The sequence below is a fragment of the Microcaecilia unicolor genome, chromosome 8 (assembly GCF_901765095.1).
Source record: "Microcaecilia unicolor chromosome 8, aMicUni1.1, whole genome shotgun sequence".
Lineage (NCBI taxonomy): Eukaryota > Metazoa > Chordata > Amphibia > Gymnophiona > Siphonopidae > Microcaecilia > Microcaecilia unicolor.
In genome coordinates this window covers 13,951,936-13,975,573 of record NC_044038.1, presented here as the reverse complement: position 1 = coordinate 13,975,573, position 23,638 = coordinate 13,951,936, and the positions used below count along the sequence as shown (strand labels likewise).

The window sequence follows — 23,638 nt, the reverse complement described above, 5'->3', positions numbered from 1 at the left end:
GACAGGCTCAATGCGGCTTACATGGGGCAATGGAGAGTTAAGTGACTTGCCCAGAGTCACAAGGAGCTGCCTGTGCCTGAAGTGGGAATCAAACTCAGCTCCTCAGTCCCCCAGGACCAAAGTCCACCACCCTAACCACTAGGCCACTCCTCCACTGTTGCTACTATTTGAGATTCTACATGGAATGTTGCTATTCCACTAGCAACATTCCATGTAGAAGTTGGTCCTTGCAGATCACCAATGTGGCCGCGCAGGCTTCTGCTTCTGTGAGTCTGACGTCCTGCACGTACGTGCAGGACGTCAGACTCACAGAAACAGAAGCCTGCGCAGCCTTCTACATGGAATGTTGCTAGTGGAATAGCAACATTCCATGTAGAATCTCCAATAGTAGCAACATTCCATGTAGAATCTCCAATAGTATCTATTTTATTTTTGTTACATTTGTACCCTGCGCTTTCCCACTCATGGCAGGCTCAATGCGGCTTACATGGGGCAATGGAGGGTTAAGTGACTTGCCCAGAGTCACAAGGAGCTGCCTGTGCCGGGAATCGAACTCAGTTCCCCAGGACCAAAGTCCACCACCCTAAACACTCCTGAGCGTATCTTCAGCGAATTAGTTACCGCACTGGCATTTTATACTGTTTAGGTTTAAATTGTAAACCTCCTTGAACCTTGGAGACTGAGGGGTCTAGAAATATTTTCAATAAATAAACAAAATTCTATAAGGTGTGGGGCATGTATTTTTTTTTTCAACGTTTTTATTGAAAACCAGTACAGGAGTAAAAGTCTTACAGATGAATCTATAAAAAAAAAGGCAGTTATCGTCTGTGTTCATTATCATAGTCTAACATTCTTCCTTTTTTCACCCTCCCCACCCCACCCTCCCCCCTCTTTCCAGTGATGTACTCAAACCTCTTGTGAAGATCCCTTAATATGGCTGTACGTCCCACCAAAATCTTCGCCATTCCCATAAGGAACATATGACCTCAGATGAATGAGTGTACTGGTACCCAGTAATTTGGTCCATCCCACTCCTCTTTCCCATTCCCCCCCCCCTCCCCTGTTCCCCTCTGGACTTGTGTTCTGATAGCCCAGAGAGATCCCTCCCCTGCTGTCTGTTGACTACAAATTTTGTATGTTCAGGACTGTCCATAGTTATTCTAGGGTGTCACCAGTGTTGCCAGGTGGGCGGTTTTACCGCCCAATTGGGCGGTTTTCCGCAACCCGCCGCAGGAAATTTTTGCCCGCGGCGAGTTGCGGTTTTTTGGGCTTGTTTTGGGGTCTTTCCGCGGTTTTTTGAGTGGTTTTTCGGGCCACGGGGGGCGGGGCTAGTGACGTTTTGGCGGGGCCGATGACGAGGGGGCCGGTGACGGAAGAGGCGTGGCCGATGACGGCAGGGGCGGGGTTGATGACGGCGGGGGTGAGGGTGTCAGGGGCGGGGTTTGACTTTGGGCGGGTTTTGGGCTGGATTTGGGCTGATTTGGGTGGGGAAAAAATTTTCCACCTGGCAACCCTGGGTGTCACATTATGCCAGTTGAGAAGTAGGCTACGTCCTCTAGGGCTTAACGTCTTGGGGCATGTATTTTAAGCAGTAAAGTATGTGCCCACTTAGGGGTATTTTGTGAACATCACTGGGAAAAAGGTGACTAAAGTCACCAGAAACAAAAAAATAAGGTATTAATGAATTCTGTCAGCACAGACAATTTGTAATAAGAGTAGTCTAAACCCCATCATTTTATGTGAAAAGATTAAAAAAAGGTACAGAAGTTCAAACATGTAACTTTTTCATTTTGCTTGTAGACTCGTGACATGAAAAATCAGCCATTAGATTCGCTGTTGTAGTCTCCTTTTCCCCAGAGACGGTCACATCTATGCCGGGATCTGCCTTAGTAGGCCTCTTCTTACCCCCTTATCTAGGCACCTTGTTACCGAAAATTACCTTCCACATTACCAAATCATCACACTCATTTCATTAAACACAGATCAGATTCATAATAATTCAGGGGTCCTTTTACTGAAGGGTTGCTGTGCACCAATCCGGATCGACCACCGGGCTACCACAGGAGCCCGGCGGTAGTTCCCGCCCCCAGCATGCACCATTTCTGGCACCAGAAAAATATTTTCTATTTTTGTAGCACCGGTGCTTACCCGGCGGTAATTGGGCTGCACCATGCTCTGCCTGGTTACTACCGGGTTAGTATGGGAGCCCTTACCGCCACCTCAATGGGTGACGGTAAGTGCTCCCCCCCTCCCCAAAATGGCCGCGTAGCAAGTGGTTCACTTACCGCACGGCCATTTGTTCTCCCCCCCAAAATGGCTAGCCTTTTATCTGCTGCAATAACAGAGGGCCTCAGCAAGCATCAGAAACACGCAGCTTAGTAAAAGGACCCCTCAATTAGGTAGATGAAAGAAATTTTGTGGTACATATTCATAGTGGTTTTGTTATAGGGGGTTTAATCCTTATTCTCCTACTTTGGCAATGTTTGTAATGTAATTGTGTCTCTAGCGAGACCATGTGCCATTGCGTTAAACTCCAGCACTTTATGCGCAGGTCCTTAATCTAAGTCAAAAAGCAGAAAGGAGAGCATCATCAGTTCATGGGTGGGCCTCAGGTGAAAGTGGGTGGGCCCAGGCCCACCCGTGACTACATTCCTGGCATAATGTGTGCACATAGGTATAGATGCTAGCAGGGGCATAGCTAGACCTTAGGTGGGAAGGGGCCAGAGCCCGAGGTTGGGGGCACATTTTGAGTGCCACCACCACGCCCCACCACCTCGCTTCGCTTCACCTCCCCACCGCCTCATGCCTCCTCGCACCCCCCCTCGCCTCGCAAATACCTTTGCTTTCGGGGGTCTCCAACCCCCACCAGCTGAAGCCTTTTTCAGTGCCCTCTCCGGCGCAGCCGCGTTCCTGCCCTGCTCTTCTTGCTCCTCCTGTCCTGTGCACGCTGACGCTCCTCAGTTTCACGTAAAGGAGCGTCAGCATGCACAGGACAGGAGGAGCAAGAAGAGCAGGGCAGGAACACGGCTGCGCTGGAGAAGGCGCTGAAGAAGGCTTTGGCTGGTGAGGGTTGGGACCCCCGCCAGCCAAAACAGGGGCCCGGACATAATTTGCGGGGGCCCAGGCCCCCGTGGCCCCCCATAGCTACATCCCTGGATGCTAGTGTTGGTGCCTAAGCACATTCTGCAGTTACCCTGTTTACTTACGTGGGGTGTATTTGCAAGGGGGTGCACGTACGGATGGGACAGTCACAGGCAGAGCTGCCACTTACATGTTCCTGCTATACTGAATACAAAATAAACCAAAAGCTGAAAGCATGGATACTGGGGTTCAATTAGAAGATTGGCTGCACATCTGACCTTTACTGATGTCATTCACTATATCATATATGATATGTATTGGAGGGCTCTCAGAGTATTAACTCACCCAAATAACACATACATTTGTAAATCTCAAGGGGTGGTTGAGCTTCTCAATCATAGAGCCTCTCCGTGGTTTGTTTTTTTATGCGCTTCCTTCGCAAAAACCACTATAGTGCTCTTTAAAGTGCAAAATCAATGTCAAATGTGCTCATCAATCTCATACCCCTAGTTCCACTCACTCTCACTAAGAACTTCTATATTAACTCGTTTATAGTTCTTATACTCAAGAGGCACTTAGCAATACTAATCACTTATCTTTCCTTGGATTTCCTTAGAATTAACTGGTAAAATTGTCTCTTCCATATTTGCTTCCCACAAAAGCCACTGAGTCAAAGTGAAGACTTCACACTAAGGCTCGGCAGCGTCTCTATCCTTAAAGCATCAAGAGTCCAGCACTGCAGAGTTTCGTTGAAAAACTTCCTCAGGAACTCCAAATGCCTTCAAGCGTCAACCTTGGAGCAAAATCTGTACCTCTGTCCTCTCAAAAACTATACTCAGGCACAAGTGCACATGCCTAAATTTTAGGTGCATTGGTTACCAGTTATGCCAGTATTCTAGGCCCTGTCGTGCCCCCCACCCTCCGGGTGCCTAATTGACGTGCCCAGTTATAGATTTGCTCCCATAGTGGGGGTTAGTGGTACTTAAATATCATATTTTAAAATTTCTAGCAGCTTATTAAGAATACATGTAAATACAACTAGATTTTGAACAAAACTTATTTCGACAATGGAACTCTTTTTTTTTTTTTTTACCTGAATGATGTGTAAACCCCTCTCATTTCCTCACTCTGAAGCAGGGGCGTATCTGGACTTCGCCGGTAGGGGGGGTTCAGAGCCGAGTTGAGGGGGCACATTTTAGCCCCCCCTCCCGGCGCCGCTGCCGCCCCCCGCCACCATTGCCGCCACCCCCTCCCCCCGCCACCAGAACCACCTCCAACAACTGTCGCCCGCCCACCCGACGACCCTCTCGACCCCCCGCCCGCTGTCACTTACCTGTGCTGGCGGGGGACCCCAACCCCCGCCAGCCGAAGCCGTCGCCCTTCGTTCGTTTGCTTTCTTCTTTCTGAGTCTGACTCTGACGTCCTGCACACGTCCTGCAAGTTGTGTACGTGCAGGACATCAGAGACAAGTCAGACTCAGAAAGAAGAAAGCAAACGAACGAAGGACGACGGCTTCGGCTGGCGGGGAGTTGGGGGGTTGCGAGGGCCGTCAGTAGGGGTGTCCCGGGCCAAATCTACTGGGGCCCTGGCCCCCGTGGCCCCATTACAGATATGCCCCTGCTCTGAAGTAGGGATGTGGTTCATTCCTGAGCAATGGGGAAGATGTAGTTCAAGGCCCACAAACTGCAGTGACTCAGATGCACAAAATCATTCTCCACGTTCAGACTGAGGATCCAAAATAGAATCTTTAATGAAATGTCAAGACATAATTGAACACACAAAGCTTTTTCCTGCTGAAGAATCTGTAGATTCCCTTCACTCATCCAATAACTTACTGTCTCTATGGCAGCTTCTTTCTTTCTTTATTTAATTTATTGACATTTACCAATTGCCTCTACATGCTGCTTGAAGTGATTTCTAGTCATTAAAATTAACTGTAAAAAAAAAAATCCAAGAATACAGAAAGAACTCAGCTTAACAGCTATTAGCTTTGAAAGCAAATGTAGCCGGAATACCACGTGTTTCAAGAGAGGTCTAGGGAATCTAAGATCAAGGCTCTATAGGGTCGATATTCAGAGGGGTTTAAATGGGCAGGAGAGGTTGCACTGAGCTGGACGCCTGCCAGGATTCAGCAGCATTTCTGGGTAATGCAGTGAATATGGCCTCTGACTGCTGCGGCACTGTTTGGTTAGTGCTGGGATGGAGCCAGCATTTAACTGGTTAGCAGTGATAATCAAGTCTGCTAACTAGTTAAGTACGCACATAAAGAGAGGACAGCAAAAGGGCAGGGTCTGAATATTGGATGGTACCCAATTAACTTCCAGTTGACCACACCTACCCGGGTATTCAATGGCAGAGCCTGTATGTGGCCTGGCATCAAATGTCTGGGCTTAACTGAGCCATGGTTTCAGCGGCTTAAAAATCACTGACTGCCATGGGCTGAGTATCAAGCCCTATATTGATAAAAATCCAGCTTAACGTACTTTCCCCTCTTCCCACTCCAATTTAATTTTTATTTGAGCAAATAACTCCTTAAAAACTGCCTGCTCTTCGTCCTGTCTCCCAGATCATGTCTCCTTCTGCTAGCAGCCTTCTCCCCTTCCTTTTACCCTCACAGCCTGTGTCTACTGCTCTCCCACAGCTCCACTATTAGTACCTATCCCTATAGCCCGGCCTCTCTTTCCATTCCCTTTACCCCTTCCTTGCCCCCTTTATTCCTCTCCCAGTACCTCTCTGTCTTTTTTTTTTTTTTACCTTAACTGCTATATATTGACAACATAGATAAAATGGTCGTGCCATTCAAGTTGTCAAATAAATCTATCTGTGCCTCTTGTCAGTGCCTATCTGCTGCACTTGTCTTCCCCATTGGCTGCTTCTAGGCTTCAGCAGCTCCCTCCTCCCTTGCAAGTCTATTGGACAGGCTGCATGGGGAGGCGGGGAGCCAGGCTGTAGAGGGAGGTGGGAGCAGTAACTGGGATACAGAAGCACTTCCTTCCTGTGTTTTCCTGTAGGCAGTTCTCCAGCATGGAGATTGCCGCTCCAGATTTACAGGCTTGCGGGGAAAAATATTGGGGGCGCCTGTGAACCCAAGGTAAAATATATTGACCAAGCAACAGCACTGGAGAGGTGAACATACATATGCCCCACTCAGCCATGTTTTGGCCTTATTGGGCTGCCTCAGGGGCTTAAATATACCAAACTGCAGACACTAAACTTGATTAAAATTCGTAATCAAGTTTGATGTTTGCAGTTATTTTATACCAGGTTGGTATTTTTAGTCCCGAGATAGCTCAATAAGGGCAAAAGTCAGGCATAGCCTATGATCACCTTGGATTATCTTGGTCTACATTTTAGTCTGTTCACTTATTTGCCAGTCTGGATTTTGCGAATTGGCTGCCTACCTGTTTCCTGGTGTAATTTTGTAGGTCACTTATTTTTCAGATAAGACTACAGTATAGATTAGATTTGTTCCTGCTGAATTTCATATATGTGAATGTTCTAGTTATTTCTATTGCTGAACCTTATATAAAGTACGCTTTGAAATGCTGTCTGCTTGCTTCTCTTACTCTAAGGAAGGAGCTCTCAAAGGAATACCGAACCTTTCTTATATATGGAACTGTCAGTCAGCATTTTGAGTGAAGATTGCAGTCCCAATAGCTGTGCAAGAGATTATTCTTTGTGTCTCAACAGGATTTGTAGAACACATTGAAAAGTCTCCTTCGCTAGTTTCATTGTCTTTTCTCCCTGTCTTTTTCCCCTCTGTCTCATTCTTTCTTCATTCACTGACCTATGTTCTTTTCCTCCACTTATCTGTTCTTCTCTCTCTTTTTTTATCTTTTTCATTCTACCTACTTCTGGCTTCGGTCTCTGCTTCCATCTTTCTCTTCATCCTCTCACACAGAAAGAAAGAAAAAAAAAACCCAAATCAAATGCATTCTTTGGGCAGCATTGAAGTTCACAGCTGGAAACAGGACATGCCTTGAAAGAAAGAGCAGTACTGTCAGATGGTTGTGAAATTGGGGATTTATTTTTGGTGGTCCCTGTCTTCCTTTCTGGTAAGTACCACGTAGCTTGCACCAGTTCTGATAGCCATCTTGTTCTCACTGGTCTCCAGGTAAAACCATATTGAATGTGGAAGAGACTGTGACGCTGGATAATGGAGGCTTCACCGCTCTGGAGCTAAATAGCCGACACCTCCACGTCAAGAACACCTTCTCTAGGAAGAATGGCACCAGGTAGTAATAGAAAGACTTCGTTTGCACCTTTGTTACAGTTCCACTTGCTTCTCTTTCTTCCTTATTTCCTTTCTTTCTTTTTAAATGTAATCTTATCCTCATAGTAAAATAAAAGCCAACGGCCCACTCAGGGGGTCAATTACTGATGGTTAGCATTTGCTATCACACATGATAACATGCCTGCTTATTTTCGAAGGAGATGGCCGGCCATCTTCCGACTCAAATCGGGAGATGGCCGGCCATCTTCTGAACCCGGCCAAATCGGTATAATCGAAAGCCGATTTTGGCCGGTTCCAACTGCTTTCTGTCGCAGAGCCGGCCAAAGTTAAAGGGGGCGTGTCGGCAGGGTACGGAAGGCGGGGCGGGGGCGTGGTTACAAGATGGCCAGCTTCGGCCGATAATGGAAAAAAGAAGGCCGGCTCTGACGAGCAGTTGGCCGGCTTCACTTGGTCCGTTTATTTTTAGGACCAAGCCTCCAAAAAGTGCCCCAAATGACCACCGGAGGGAAACGGGGAACACCTCCCCTTACTCCCCCAGTGGTCACCAACCCCCTCCCATCCAAAAACAAAACTTTTAAATCATTTTTTTGCCAGCCTCTATGCCAGTCTGAAATGTCAAACCCAGCTCTCTGACAGCAGTATGCAGGTCCCTGGAGCAGTTTTTTGTGGGTACAGTGCACTTCAGGCAGGTGGACCCAGGCCCATCCCCCCTACCTGTTACACTTGTGGTGGTAAATGGGAGCCCTCCAAACCTCCCCCAAAACCCACTGTACCCACATGTAGGTGCCCCCTTAGGGCTATGGTAGTGGTGTACAGTTGTGGGGAGTGGGTTTTGGGGGGGGGGGGTTGAGGGGCTCAGCACACAAGGTAAGGGAGTTATGCACCTGGGAGCAATTTTTGAAGTCCACTGCAGTGCTCCCTAGGGTGCCCGGTTGGTGTCCTGGCATGTGAGGAAGACCAGTGCACTACGAATGTTGGCTGCTCCCATGACCAAATGCCTTGGGTTTGGCCGGGTTTGAGATTGCCGCCATTAGTTTCCATTATCGCTGAAAACCAATGCCAGCCATCTCTAAAGCCGGCCCAAATGTTGAGATTTGGCCGGCTCCGACCATATTATTGAAACGAAAGATGGCCTGCCATCTTGTTTCGATAATACGGTCGAGACGCCGCTTTTACGGGGCCGGCCATATAGATTGCTGGCCCCGTTCGATTATGCCCCTCATGGTTAGTGTGCACTAACTGTTATTAAATGATCCCTTCAGTGATGTGCACAAAGGATTCCAAAATACCAGGATTGATTTTTGGTATACTTCATTATCACAGTTTATCTATTCAAATTTTCATTACAATGTTCAAACCGACAATTTAACATAATTCCCCCCCCCCCCCCCCCCCCCGCTATATTCAAAGCTATTTAAATAGCCAGAAATGGCCACCGACCACTTAAATAACGTTTTAGTGCCTGATTGTGAATATTCAGCGTGAGATAACCAGTTATCTGTTCTGAATATTCGCATGGTCAGCGCCGAATGCTAATTGGCTATATCGCACAATAACCGGCAATATTCAGCGCTGACCGGCTAAGTTTAGCGGGCAAATCAGACCCCATAAATAGCAGTCCTGTCTTTGCTCACTATTAACTGGGCAATGCTGAATATTCACTTAGCCCTGCGGTTCCCAAACCTGGTCCTGGAGGCACCCCAACCAGTCAGGGTTTCAGGATATCCACAATGAATATTCATGAGAGATATTTTCATGCACTGCCTCCACATCCCTCTCATGAATATTCATTGTGGATATCCTGAAACCCTGACTGGCTGAGGTGCCTCCAGGACCACTGGCCCAAAACAACAAAAAACGGATATTCAATGCCAGAAATGGACCGACTGAATATCATCTCCAAAGTGCATAAGTATTTACATAATACTATTACACAAAGATTTCAAAAATATTAAATAAAACATAATACAGTCAAGTAAAATAAAACGCAAAGATCACAAACTTAAAGACCACATGTGATTTGAAATACACATAACCAAGAAACATTTTTTTTATATAAAATATAGTGTATCCAAGCATTCCCACATAGGAAGCTAAAATTAATTAATAAACAGCAAAATCCAACACAAGTAAGCATTAATACAGATGTTAAAATGTAAAACTTACAATACATCATTACTTTCAAGCCAAGTCAAAAAAAAACTTGATTTAATCTTCTTTGTAAACTTTAAATATATATCAGTATAAGGCCTCCATACATAAAGTGATGCATTAGAACAGCACATTAAGCTTCTGAGCACAGCGTTCTAACACATGCAAGCAAAAAAACCTTTTACTCCTGATATAGTAAACTAATGGCATGCAAATTACAGCAGCGGTAGAAAGAAAACTCTGACAGAAGAAACTGCACTCTGCTGCAGTAATATGCAGCCCTTTGCTGTATCGCAAGTAAAATGTCTCCCTTCCTATCTGTGTTTGAGCACGAGTTGGCTCACGCACTGATAGGAAGGGAGACGTTTAAAAAAAAAAGATGGTCTGGGTTCCCTGTCCCAAGTTGTAAAAAGTCCCTGATTCCCTCATGGACTCCCAGTATGCCCTAGGACTGTCTGGTCCAGGCACAAGGAAATACTCAACCAGAGTTCCTCTATAGGAGTGACCCAGACATCGAGTGGCATCCTCCCTCACCACCATCATCTTGGCAAATGGCATAGTATGACCCCTAGTGGTACATGGAGACCACCATTTTCCAAGATGGTGGTACGAGATACACCTCCCCACTGGAACCCTCCAAAGACCAGGTAAGTATTACTGGTCCGCAAGGGTTTCTAACTGCATTGGAGGCTGTCTGATTTGGGGGGGGGGGCATTATGGTGTCCTTGGGGGTCAGGGGCATACAAGGGAACAAACCCCTGATACTTCTCACTCTACAAGAAGAGTAAAAAATCATCTTAGCATCATTTTGGCATGGTATTTTATCTCAGGAGAAATTTCAAATTCAGCGTTTTGCATGCCCGCTGTGTTACTCTTTAGTGCAGTAATTTTATTGTTGATTTTCCCATGCTAAAAATTCTTACTGGATCAGAAGTAAGATTACTGTGCAAACTCTTTTGACTAAATGGCTTCATTAAAGGATAGCACAGCTTACTGCATCGGGACCTTACTGTCACGTTTTCCAAAGCAGGAACTAGGATCGTGAGCCCTTGGGCCACTGCCGAGGAGCGGCAGTGGCAGGCAAAACCACCCCACACAGGGAAAAGACAGAACTCTGACAGGGACAGCTAGACTTCACCTGCACTTGACCACCGTTCCTCAGGTGTTGAGCCCCTGGGTGCAGGTGGCCGGCAGGACTTGCCGGACAGGGCCGGAATTGGATACCAGCAGGATACACACAGGGACTAGAACACACAAGGAGGCTAGGCAGAATACTAGGACTCTCAGACAGACAAGGGACAGAACTGAAAGCTGCAAGCAGCCACTGAAACAGGGAAGAAACACTGATAGACAAGAGACAGAATTGAAAGCTGCCAGGCAGCCACTGAGCAAGAAACACAGGCAACCAAGAACTAGACAAAGACATACAACAAGAAACAAGACTGAGAAACAAGCAATACAGTACAAGAAGCTACACAAAGACTAAACTAAAATCAGGCAAGAATACAGACTATAATCTGGACTAGGCAGAAGTGCAGCAGCACCCCAACATACCAGGGCCTTAGGCGATGCAAAGGCAAAGCAGAGAGTTTCCAAATGGCTAATAAGCCCAGCAGCAGCTGAGATTCAGCTGCAGCAGTCACCAGGCAGCTACAGGTGCTGTGCAGGCTCAAACAAGACAAGCTAGTCTGGCAGGCCGGAAGATCCGGACTGGACTAGGCTGAAGTGTGGAACGGGAAACAGCACACAGACAATCCAATGCAGCCACCAGGGGGCGAGATGACTGAGAGCCTGAAACCAGGGCACGACCGTGACACTTACACATTTTCTTTGGTATGGAATTCCACAACATAGATCCTTGCTTTTTTTTTATAATTTTTCAATTAAATTTGAATTGTAACCACTTTACAAATAGCAAACAATGAGAACAAACAAGAAGAAAAAAAAATAAAGCCTTATTAGACCAGTAAAACTAACTTACACCACCACATCGTGAGAGTCAAGTGCCCTGACAGTTGCCCTACTTACATCAGAAAACTTCCACCGTTAAAATAAATGAGCAGAGAAGACAAATCAAGGACTTATTTTTTTCTCTTAGCCAACCGTATTTCAGAAGCTGCAGAAATGTTTTAAAATGTCTAGCTGCAGACTGCAACATGGTAGCGCTACATATGCAGAAACTTCCCTGTTGTAAATAACTTCTATCAAAGCTTTAAAAACAAAAGTTGCAACCTTGACTTGTTCTCAGTATTCCACCAGGAGGCAGTGCAGGCCTGTTCTTAAAGGAATCACCTTATCAGATTTGTGTAGTACTCTTTAGTCTTAAGGAGGCTCACTGATAATGAATTGTAGTAGTCAAACCAACTAGCTGGTACAATAACATCATCATTCAGTAATGGATACAGGTGCCTAATCTAACTATATAAATGACAAGTGACCGACTCACCCGCAAATGCGCAGTACAGACTTCCCTCTCTGTCCTGCCCTCGCGTCAAGACGTGATGACGTGAGAGGGCGGAACAGAGAGGGAAGCTGCCGCTGGAGCCTGGAGAGGAAGCAACATCGCCGGCGCACCAACCTCCACCCCCCATCCCCGACGTTGCTGCCGCTCCCGCCCCCCTCCGTATCGGGCCCCCTGCACTGACATGACAGTGCCTCTCACCTCCGTGTGGAAGCGCTGCAGGCAGCAGCAGAGCAATCTGCTGCTGCCTGCAGCACTTTCACACGGAGGTGAGAGGCGCTTTCATGTCAGTGCAGGGGGCCCAGCATGGAGGGGGGAGGGAGCGGCGGTGAGGAGGGTAGCTGGATCAGGGGCGTATCTGACCTGCGGCGGTAGGGGGGGCCAGGGCCAGAGTGAGGGGGCACATTATAGCCCCCCCCCCCCCGCCGCCGCCGCCATTGCCGATCCCCCTCCCCCCAGCCGCTGCCATTGCCAACCCTCCCCCTCCGTTGCTCGCCTACCTTCGCTGGCGGGGGACCCCAACCCCCGCCAGCCGAGGTCCGCGTCCTCCCGCCGCTGCCGGCTGCCTTTGGTCCTTTCATTTTTCCATTGAAGCTGGCGCCGCCGACGACGAAAAAGTTTCTTTTGAATCTGACGTCGCTGCACGTTGCACGTTGTACGTGCAGGACGTCAGACTCAGAAACAATTTCTGAGTCTGACGTCCTGCACGTACAACGTGCAGCGACGTCAGATTCAAAAGAAACTTTTTCGTCGGCGCCGCGCCAGCTTCAATGGAAAAATGAAAGGACCAAAGGCAGCCGGCAGCGGCAGGAGGACGCGGACCTCGGCTGGCGGGGGTTGGGGTCCCCCGCCAGCGAAGGTAGGCGAGCAACGGAGGGGGAGGGTTGGCAGCGGTAGGGGGGGCCAGGGCGAAATCTGCGGGGGCCCAGGCCCCTGAGGCCCCACGCAGATACGCCCCTGAGCTGGATATGGGGGGAGGGCAGGGGGGAGAGAGGAGGGTTGCTGGACATGGGGAGAGAGCAGGTCAGAGAGGAGGGTTGCTGGACATGGGGGGAGGGCAGGGGAGAGAGCAGGGTTGCTGGACGGGGGGGAGGCCAAAGGAAAGAGGAGGGTTGCTGGATATGGGGGGAGGGCAGGGGAGAGAGGAGGGTCGGTGGACGGGGTGAGGCCAGGGGAGAGAGGAGGGCTGCTGGACATGGGGGGGGGGGGGGAGGGCAGGGGAGAGAGCAGGGTTGGTGGACCGGGGGGGGGGAGGCCAAGGGAAAGAGGAGGGTTGCTGGATATGGGGGGAGGACAGGGGAGAGAGGATGGTTGGTGGACTGGGGGAGGCCAGGAGATACAGGAGGGCTGCTGGACATGGTGGGGAGGGCAGGGGGGAGAGCAGGGTTGCTGAACATGGATCGATGGAGGGGAGAGAGGAGGGTTGCTGGACATGGATCGGGGAAGGGGAGGGCAGGGGAGAGAGGAGATTTGCTGGACTTGGACGGATGGAGGTGAGAATTATTACATTTTGCAAAACACAAATCTCGCCCGTTTTAACGGGCTTAACGGCTAGCTGTACATAAAAGCAAAAAACTGCCTTAGCTTCTGTACTAATATGGGTTCTATGGATAGATTTGTATTTAAGATCATTTCGAGGCTTTTGATCTGGGAGCTAAAAGACAAAGTTGTACCATCCTCAAACTGACTTTTATCCAACATCACACCCATAACACTCAGTTTTTTTCTGTCCAGTTGTAGCTTATTAAGGGTGGGGAATTTATCTCCAAACTGGCCCCCCCTAACGGTTGTCTTCTTATACAGAAACCTGATCCCTGGCAGGAGTAACGTAAGGCTACAACTAGAGGCACCATGATGGAGATGGTGCCGGCCAGGGCAGGAGCAACTGGGGATTTTTCCTGCACAAATACCACTAGATCAATAGGGAAACTAATGGTAGGCCCTTTTTGGGGGGGGCTTAATCGGGAGATGGGTGGAGTGATTGGGATTGGGAGGAAGTGATCGGGTGGTGGGGGGTTGGTCGGGGGGACATCTCATTACTATGTAACCCACACCGACCTAAATATCACCACGATAGATCAAGGCAAGCTGCGTTTACTGCCCTTTAAGTCACATTAAGGAGCAAATGACATAACTTAAGACCCTAATGCAACTTGATAACTTTCCCCCTAAGTCCCATCCAGTGTACTATCCCAACCAAACACTGGTTAAGGAGTACAGGAGTAGTCTAATGGTTAGTGCAGTGCCCTGAGAACCAGGGGAACCTGGTTTGATGCCTACTGTAGCTCCTTGTCACTCTGGGCAAGTCACTTTACCCTCCATTGCCCCAGGTCCAAAATAGGTACCTGCATATAATGTGTAAACCACTTTGACTTTAACCACAGAATAGTAGTATATCAAATCCCGTCCCCTTGCCCTACCTATCTTTACCACAGTCTCATCTGGATTTTTTTCCCAGGTTATCACAAAGCTGAATAGCAGATATTTTTAAATACATACCCAGTTCTGAGCTTCTTAGAAGACACATATAGATATTGGCCAAGGTAGGTGCTAAGATGGATCCATGCGGCTTCCTCCGACACAAGTTTGATAACTGAGAGAACAGTTCTTCCATCATGTATAAGTACATAAGTAATGTCACACTGAGAAAAGACCAAGAGTCCATCGAGCCCAGCATCCTATCCACGACAGCGGCCAATCCAGGCCAAGGGCACCTGGCAAGCTTCCCAAACGTACAAACATTCTATACATGTTATTCCCGTAATTGTGGATTTTTCCCAAGTCCATTTAGTAGCGGTTTATGGACTTGTCCTTTAGGAAACCGTCTAACCCCTTTTTAAACTCTGCTAAGCTAACCGCCTTCACCACATTCTCTGGCAACGAATTCCAGAGTTTAATTACTCTTTGGGTGAAGAAAAATTTTCTCCGATTTGTTTTAAATTTACTACACTGTAGTTTCATCGCATGCCCCCTAGTCCTAGTATTTTTGGAAAGCGTGAACAGACGCTTCACATCCACCTGTTCCACTCCACTCATTATCTAATATTGCTCCTGCCCCTCTACCCACCTGGAAGACCCTAGTAGATGCTGGGGGAAGTCTGGAGGTAGCAGATGGAAATTTAAGGATCAGGGTGGGTCCACTTTCAAGGGGTTGATGGTGGATACAGGAGTCTGAGTTCAGTTTTTTTCAAAGGATCAGAGTATGGCTAGTAATTTTTGTTTTGAGAGGAATTGGGGGTCTGCTTTTCTACATCGTTAGCCACTTTTAACTTGCTATTGAGAGAAAATAAACATTTCTTGAGATGTCATTAGCAAGTTGTAATGTTTAATGTAAGCTGCATTATTAGTGTTGCATAATAATGATCTGATTTGCATGCACTTGCATGCTTTGCAGTGCATTAATATTTAATATGCATTGCAGTAAGATTTCAGGAATTAAGCTGTGTTACTGGCAAATAGCAACTTTACTGCCAATTAACTTAGTAAATACAACCCTTAGATTGTAAATCCTCAGAAAACAAGAAAATACAGATGGTACCTGACTATAACTTGCCTTGAAAACCAAAGACAAGGTGTGAGTTAATCAAAATAAACGAATGAATTATAAGCAGTGCAGAATCCGGACTGAAAGGGATGTTAAGCATGGGGAGAACTGAAAACATATTGTAGCTGATTAAGTCCCACTTTATTATCTTTCCCAAGCGTGGGATCATAGGTGTCTGGTGTAATAGGCTTGAGAAGGCTAAGGGACCCTTTTACTAAACCGTATAGGTGCCTACGCACGCCGAATGTGCGTCAATTTGAAGTTACCGGCCGGCTACCGTGGTACTCATTTTTGACGCGCGTCCACTACGCATGCCAGAAAATATATTTAATTTTCTGGCGTGTTAATTTACCTCCAGTTCCATTTTATTCAATGGGTCCTAGTCCTATATAATAAAACGCACCTCCAACATTCTGAAGCAGACTGCATGGCTGAGGCATTCCTGCTCTCTGTATCCATCTCCTGAATTGACATCACGTACTTCCGGGTTCGTCACAAGCAGAAGTGACCAACCACACGAGGTTTCTCCGCTTCAGAATGTTGGAGGTGCATTCTATTAAATAGGATTGGTCAGTTCCTTGAAGCACAGCCAGAGCTCAGCGTCCTGCACAGTAACGCTCAGACACCAGAGAGAGAGGGGGGGGGCTGACACCAGACAGAGGAAGGGAGGGGGGCATCTCTGTCACACACACACTCTCTCTCTCTCTCTCTCTCTCTCTCTCTCTCTCTCTCTCTCTCTCACGGTCAATGTCTTTCTCACTCTCACACACTGTCTCTCACACACTCTATGTCTCACACTGTATCACATTCACTCTCTATGTGTCACACAGTCACTCACACACTCTCTTGGTCTCATACACTCAGTCTCACAGAGAGTCTGTGTCTCACACACACTCTCTTGCACACACTGTATCTGTGTGAAACACACTCTCACACTGTGTCTCACATACGCACTTGCACACACTCTCATTCTCACATACACACACTCTCTCTCTCTCTCACATGCACAAACTCACACATTCACTCTCTCACACACAGTCACTCTCACATACACTCTCTCAAACATACATACACACTCCAAGGAAAACCTTGCTAGTGCCCGTTTCATTTGTGTCAGAAACGGGCCTTTTTTACTAGTTACTAATAATGCATATGGATCCTCAGAAGCTTAGCCGAGATTGGGAGGCGGGGCTGGTGTTTGGGAGGCAGGGCTAGTGCTGGGCAAGACTTCTACGGTCTATGCCCTGAAAATGGCAGAAACAAATCAAGGTAAGGTATATACAAAAAGTAGCACGTATGAGTTTATCTTGTTAGGCAGCGGCCAGTCCAGGCTTCAAGAACCTGGCAACCCCCTCCCCCCCCCCCCCAAAAAAAAAAAAAAATTAATAATGTTCAATGGACTTTTCCTTCAGGAATCTGTCCAAACCCCTCTTAAACTCCGTAAGGCCAGCCGCTGTCACCACATTCTCCGGCAATGAGTTCCAGAGTCCAACTACACGGCTGAGTAAAGAAAACCCTTCTCCTATTTGTTTTAAATCTACCATATTCTAGCTTCATCTTGTGTCCCCTGGTTCTATTATTGTTTGAAAGTGTAAACAAACGCTTCACAAAATCTGTCCGCTCTACTCCGCTCATTATTTTGTAGACTCCGCTCAGTGTTCAGTGCTAACTGGAGAAATTATCCACACAAGTCCAGCTATAAAAATGGTTACCCATTGGTGAATGCAACTGAAAATGTGGCTGGGGATAACGAGGTGAATTTACCCACTTATATTTTTACCTGCTCAGCGAGGTTGAGTATCGGCCCCTAAGTATATTTTTATTTGAGTAAATAGAAATAGTTGACAGAGTAATTCAGCTGAATTCTCCACACGTCCGTTTATTCTCTACCATGTATTTGTTTTTACGTAGGCCATAATGCTGTGTTCTGTTAAAACAAAAGGAAAATGGCCTCTGTGCTTTGAAATTCTTCAGTTCATCTCAGTGTATCGTTTTGCACTTCTCACAGATCCCCTCCCCGCCCTAGTCCTGGTGGCCTTCACTACTCTGATGAGGATATCTGCAAAACATACAATGGAGCGGTGCTAACTGAGAGCACAATGCTGACCGAGAAGCCAATAGAGCTATCGGAATCCGAGGTGAGTCCTGCCATCCAAGAAGACGTGCCACATAATATTATATTATTCAATTTCTTCAACATCTGCCATTAAAAGCAGCCTCTCCCAATGAGGGATAGATAGCTGCATTCCTTTTCTGCTTCTGCCTCACCAGGCCTGAGTTCAAAGTGGGTGGGCCTGTGCCTACCCGGGCCCACCTATAGCTATGCCACTGACTTGTCCCAAGCTTTAAAACTTAAAAAGAAAAAATACAAGTAATGTTCAACCAGCAGAGAGATGGTGAGATGCTCATCAACTGGGCAGGGAGCAGGGTTCTTGTGCCCACCCACTTTGAACTCAGGCCCACCCAGCAGCGGCACAGCTGTGATGTGGCTGGCGGGGATCCCCAAACCCTGTCAGGTGAAGACTCGTGTCATCTCTCCCTTCCTGCCCCCAGGTGATCAGGGGTCTCTTAACTCCACTCCCCCAACTCCCCCCCCCCCAAGTACCTTTTAAAGCCTTCAGTTCTTCACCAGCAATGAGCAGCGACTTATACCCGCTGTTCATGCCGACCCCGAGCCTTCCTTCTAAGGCAGCTTCCTGTTTGTAGGACTAGGAGGTTGCGTCAGAGGGAAGGCTCAGGGCTGTTTGAGCAATGGGTATGAGTTGCTGCTCGCTGCCAGCGAAAAACTAAAGACTTGAAAGGTACCCGGGGGTTGGTGGAGTGGAGTTGAGACCCCTTGTCACCTGAGAGGAGAGGGAGAGATGCTGGGCAGGGAGCAGGGTTCTTGTGCCCACCCACTTTGGACTCAGGCCTGTCCAAATTTGAGTGTCTGGCTATGCCCCCGGGACAATTACATAGGATCTCAAAAGGAGAGGAAGGGGTAGTAGATGGCATGGATGGGCAGAATGAATAGGTTTTGTGGTCTTTATCTACCTTCATATTTCTATGAAGTAAAACGTTCTAGATTTAAAGCATAGGCATAGTTTGGAGTGCATATGGGGGGGGGCATGGTGCCCTCCCAAATGTTGCAGATGCTAATGCTAAACTGGTCCCCACTACCAATATGATTTCCTTATCCTTTGCCGCCCTCCCAAAAGAGCCCCTAAATTCTTGTACTATGAAAGATTCTCCTATTGTAAGATCACTTCAGGAATACAGCTCATTGGGATTAGAAGATTTTATTGAGCAATACATCTAAGAATGTTTATCTTATTTGTTTTTTCTTATTTTTATTAAGGTTATTAATCTTATTTAATCTTGTTTATCTTATTTAATTCTGTATGTTGAGGAACAAAAACATTCACTTTATGGAAGTGTTGAAATGATAAGGATTTTTTAAATCTTTTGTATACTTAAGAGTTTTGGGAAATTTTTTAGAATAAAATTAAATATTCCTTACTTTCAGTCTGTTTAGGAGATCCTTTTTGGACTATATGTATTTTTTTTTTTTGATCTCTTGGTTTTTTTCTTCACATTTTGTGTATTTGTTTATTATTGTACAAATGTGTTATAGGCCAAATGGAGCATGGCGTCAACCACAGTTCTGTGCAATTTCCAGCCTTTGTCACATTCTTCCCTTTGGCAATAGCTGGTACTTTTTTCCCCAATATTCCACTCTATTTAACCGCGTGGCCATTTTACTTTTAGGTGCTTTTTATCCGCTGTGGTAAAAATGGCCCCCACCGCTACCGCAGGGCTCTTTTTCCCACAGCTTAGTAAAAGGGACCCCTCGATCCCTCTCTGCATTGCTCAGCGCACACAACCTTCGTCCAACCCCCTCAGTAACTGTGCGGTTAGGCTCGCAGTAGCTCAGACAGTAGTGAGTATTTCTGGCATTTTCCATTTGTTTCACTTCCTTCTGCCCTTCACGGGTTATATTAATATCTCAGAATCTTGAAAATAAATATTGTTCCATTTCTCTCCGTTGTGCGTTGTCTGTTCATAGAAAAGAAGGAAGGCGCTGCTTTGATATCCAGTGGTTTGATGATCAGAAGTACTATCTACTCTGGCACTGGAAGGCCCTTTTTCTATAGAGAAGGGGTGTTAATGGGCTGCCACTGGCTTACTGTCAGCTTTTGATCATCTTGGAAAGAGCCAGTTTGCTACACTGTTGGTTTTGTGAAGTTCTGAGCATCTTTATCTGTCTTTCCCTGCTCCTTTCATCTTCTCTGCTTTCTGTATTTAATACTCTTCAGTACGGTGCTTTCACAGAGTGCCTCCGACAACCAGCAATGTTTAATCAGGAATTTGCCTCTCAGGCTTCTTCAGAGAAGCACATTTTTATCTTTTTTACATTACCGAGGATTAAAAAAAAAACATTATAGGACTATTTCCGTGCTGAACTGGTCTGGGATTTGTATTTTTCAAGGAAAATATTTTTGATGGGAGATTGCTCTTGGAAGACTTTAAAGTATATCTTGTCAATTCATGCTGCAGTGGATAGACTGACCCTGTTCAAACGCTTTTAGCTGTATATTGTTCATTGTTTTGTTTAGTTTTGGGGAGGGGATGAGGCTGCTGGGTGTCACTTTTACATTGCAGACTACTATGTCATAAGCATCAGTCTCACTTTAAACGTAACACTGCTATGGGGCCACGGGGGCCTGGACTCCCCTGCCGGCGACCCTCTCAACCTCCCCCCCCCCACCGCCAACCCGCCGCCTGCTACCTTTTCTGGCGGGGGACCCCAACCCCCACCAGCCGAAGTCTTCTTCGTTTGGTTTCTTCTGACTGAGTCTGACGGACGTCAGACTCACAGAAACAGAACGAAGACCTGCAGATCGAAGGAAGAAGACTTCGGCTGGCGGGGGTTGGGGTCCCCCACCAGCAAAGGTAGGCGATGGCGGGGGGTCGAGAGGGTCATCGACGGGGGGGGGGGGGGGTCAAAGTTGTTGCAGGTGTCGGCAATGGTGGTTGGGTGGGGAGGAGGTGTCAGCAATGGGGGGGGGAGTCGGTGTCGGCAATGGGGGGGGGCTAAAATGTGCCCCCTCACCTCGGCTCTGGACCCCCCCCTACCGTTGAAGTCTGGCTACGCCCCTGGTTCACAGCCTCCCTCCTCTTACTCCCACCATGGGGAGGGGTAGTGGGGAAAGGATGTCATTGCTCAGTGGTGGGGTCTGTTAATCAGAATCAGAGAACGGTGACATCTAGTGGCCAAAGGCAGCTGTGGCCCTTCAGTTGCTGAAGAAAAGGAGGGTGGAAGAAACGCGGCATAGCTGTGATAGTAAACCGCTCTTTTGCATGAAGAGCAGTATATCAAGATTGAGGGGTCCTTTTACTAAGCCATGTAAGCGTCTACGCACACCAAAATAGAGTTATTGCCCGACTACCGCGTGGCTCTTGTGGTAATTTCATTTTTGGCGCATGTCTGATATGCGCGTCTGAGAAATATTTTTTTTATTTCTGGGCGCACGTAACGGACACACGCCAAGTGGCATTTGGCGCGCGTAGGTTATTACCATCCGGTTGCCATGCGAGTCTTTACCGCTAGGTCAATGACTGGCGGTAAGGTCTCAGACCCAAAATGGACGCGCGCCAATTATCATTTTGCCGCACGTCCATTTTAGGCAAATAAAAAAGAAATAGGCCTTTTTTTACAGGTGCGCTAAAAAATGGATCGGCGCGCAACCAAAACCCGCGCCTAAACTACTGCAAGCCATTTTTCAGCGCGCCTTTGTAAAAGGGCCCCTAAGACTCCAGATGGAGAGGTTCAATCTCTTTGGGACCTACCATGTTATCATAAGTGCTAAAACTATGAATATACTTTATAGCTAACAAGCCTTTTTCTGTCAACTACAGGCCTCAGATTCTGACTACGAGGATGAAATGCCAAAGCATTCGTTTGTGAACCATTACATGAGTGACCCCACGTACTACAATTCATGGAAGCGTCAACAGAAGGGCATTAAGAACAATGGGGCCTATGGCTATGAGGAGTGTTCAGGGGGCGAGACGGAGCCTTATTTTCAGACTGTCATTACAACTCAAAACACAGGAGGGGTGTACACGCCAACGGGACAACAAACCCCCGGTTCTCGGACTCCAGTGACAGGTTTCTCTTCATTTGTTTGACAATGCTACAAAGCTTCTTAGCCTGCTTCAGAGACTGAATAGAGCCCTCACAGTGACCGTGTGTGTGTGGTCCGTACAGTGAACTGTTGGGGGTATAAAGGACATACACATGCGTAAGTCTATTTTTGAAGACAATCAACCCTTAAAACTCTTGAAATACAGAGCAAAGCTCACATTTTATAGAAGCATTGAGAAGAAGATGATTTTAACTGCCTGTGAATACTCATAATTGATTTTCAAGGGGGTTTTTTAACACATTTTTGTAACACTAATTTTGGAAACAGCTACCATTATTCTTATTTTAATTTTTAGGAACAAAGGCATCGTTTGATTCATTGGCTCGATTCCAAAGTGCTGTGTCCCTTAGGTTGTCTGAAAGGGTAGGATATTTCCAAAAACGTTGATTTCTTCAACAAAATGCTTTTCGGACATCTTGAGAACACATCTACTTTTAGCTCATTAGCTTGGGCTTTTGGCGATGGAGAACAGGTAACAATTCTGATGGAGTGAATGGAGAATTATGACATGGCCAGAGGAAAGCTTGCGGGCACAGATCCCCTCTCCAGGGGTGTGGTAAATTTGCATAGTTTCAACCCATATTTGAACCAGAGTCATCTTGGTTTCTCTGAAGGCTGGTCTTTGCCAACTCTAAAACCTCTTCCTCGTACCATTCAGCGGATGACTTCCTTAAGTGATCTGGTGCTTGGTCTACCCCTGGTGATAGCTGTGATAATGTGGCATCAGCTGTTTCCTGATCCAGTTCCCCGCTATCTCTGTTTCTAGTGTCCTTTAAAGCAGCTATACAAACAGAACAAAAAAATGAGCTAATTTAGTTTGCAATCAAAACAAACAAAACCGTTCCAGATTGTATGTTGCTATTATGATTTCCATTTCTTTCCTGGGTCATATTAGTGTGTTACCACCAATGCCAGATTTAAAGTCTCAGTATCAATAGGCACTTAATGGGGTCCTCGTTGCCCTAAGCCCTTCCCCTGAAATTCATCAATGGGATACCGAGGGGAGCTCCTGCCTCGATTATCCCCTCTCTCCTTCCTTCCCAGGTCCACCCCTCACTACCGGAGATCATCCCAACCTGCCTTGTCCTCTATAACAACTGGAAGAAAAATCACTGTGGAGCCTATGAAGCCAGCAGTTCAGATTGAAAACAGTGCTGATGGTTCCAATGTGGTGGTGTTATTTACAGAAGCCAAAAATATTTACAAAATCAACATCCACAGGAAATTTACAGAAGTTGATGTGTTTATTTATAATAGGAAATAACAGTAGGCTATCCATCTCCAGTCTACTCTCAAGAGGAGACCATATCATTAAAAGACGAACACTTTAGTTAAAGAACTTTCAGAATCCAGGGCGTGGTGTCCCGATCACCTAGAGTAAGAGAAACAGTCTCTTCTCTCCCCAGGTTGTTCCCTTTTTCAAAACACCACAAGCATTTTTAACTCACTCAGACATCTACATAGAGCATCTGGTGAAACCTCCTTGTAGACCAGGATAATCTCACAGAGGGTAGTTCTGCATTGTCTTCCCAGTGCTATCGTAGCAGACTAAGAGCCCAAGAGATGGAAAGTAGATTACAATCCTTCATGCTGGGAAACAAAAATCAGGAGCTCAGTGAATTCTGACTATTCAGCTGCCCCTGAAAAACTGGTAAAACTTCATAACTCAAGGCCTCACCACTCACTACTAGGAATCTCCAGGCTCAGTGCAGGTCCAAATCCCACAGCAGCTCCTCCTTGAGCAAGTCACTTAGAGGCCCTTTCACTAAGCCGCGTAAGCGTCTACGCGCGCCCAACACACGCCAAAATGGAGTTACCGCTCGGCTACCACGTGGCTCTTGCAGTAATTTCATTTTTGGCGCATCCGAAAAATAATTTTTATTTTCTGACGTGAGTATTGGACGCGCACCAAGTGGCATTTGACGCACACAGGTCATTACCGCCCGGTTACCGCGTGAGACTTTACCACTACGTCAGTA

General features: G+C 46.9%; 1 protein-coding gene across 1 annotated transcript in view; it reads left to right on the top strand.

Moving 5' to 3' along the window:
* The window catches only part of SDK1 (sidekick cell adhesion molecule 1), a 734,579-nt gene extending 711,176 nt beyond the window's left edge, over window positions 1-23,403 (top strand). Inside the window, exons 43-45 of the mRNA XM_030212035.1 lie at window positions 7,196-7,316; window positions 17,480-17,609; window positions 21,370-23,403. Of these exons, the coding sequence (XP_030067895.1) occupies window positions 7,196-7,316; window positions 17,480-17,609; window positions 21,370-21,642 (524 nt within the window). The 3' untranslated portion in view covers window positions 21,643-23,403. The remainder of the gene's footprint in view (window positions 1-7,195; window positions 7,317-17,479; window positions 17,610-21,369) is intronic.
* The last annotated feature ends 235 nt before the right edge of the window (window positions 23,404-23,638 follow it).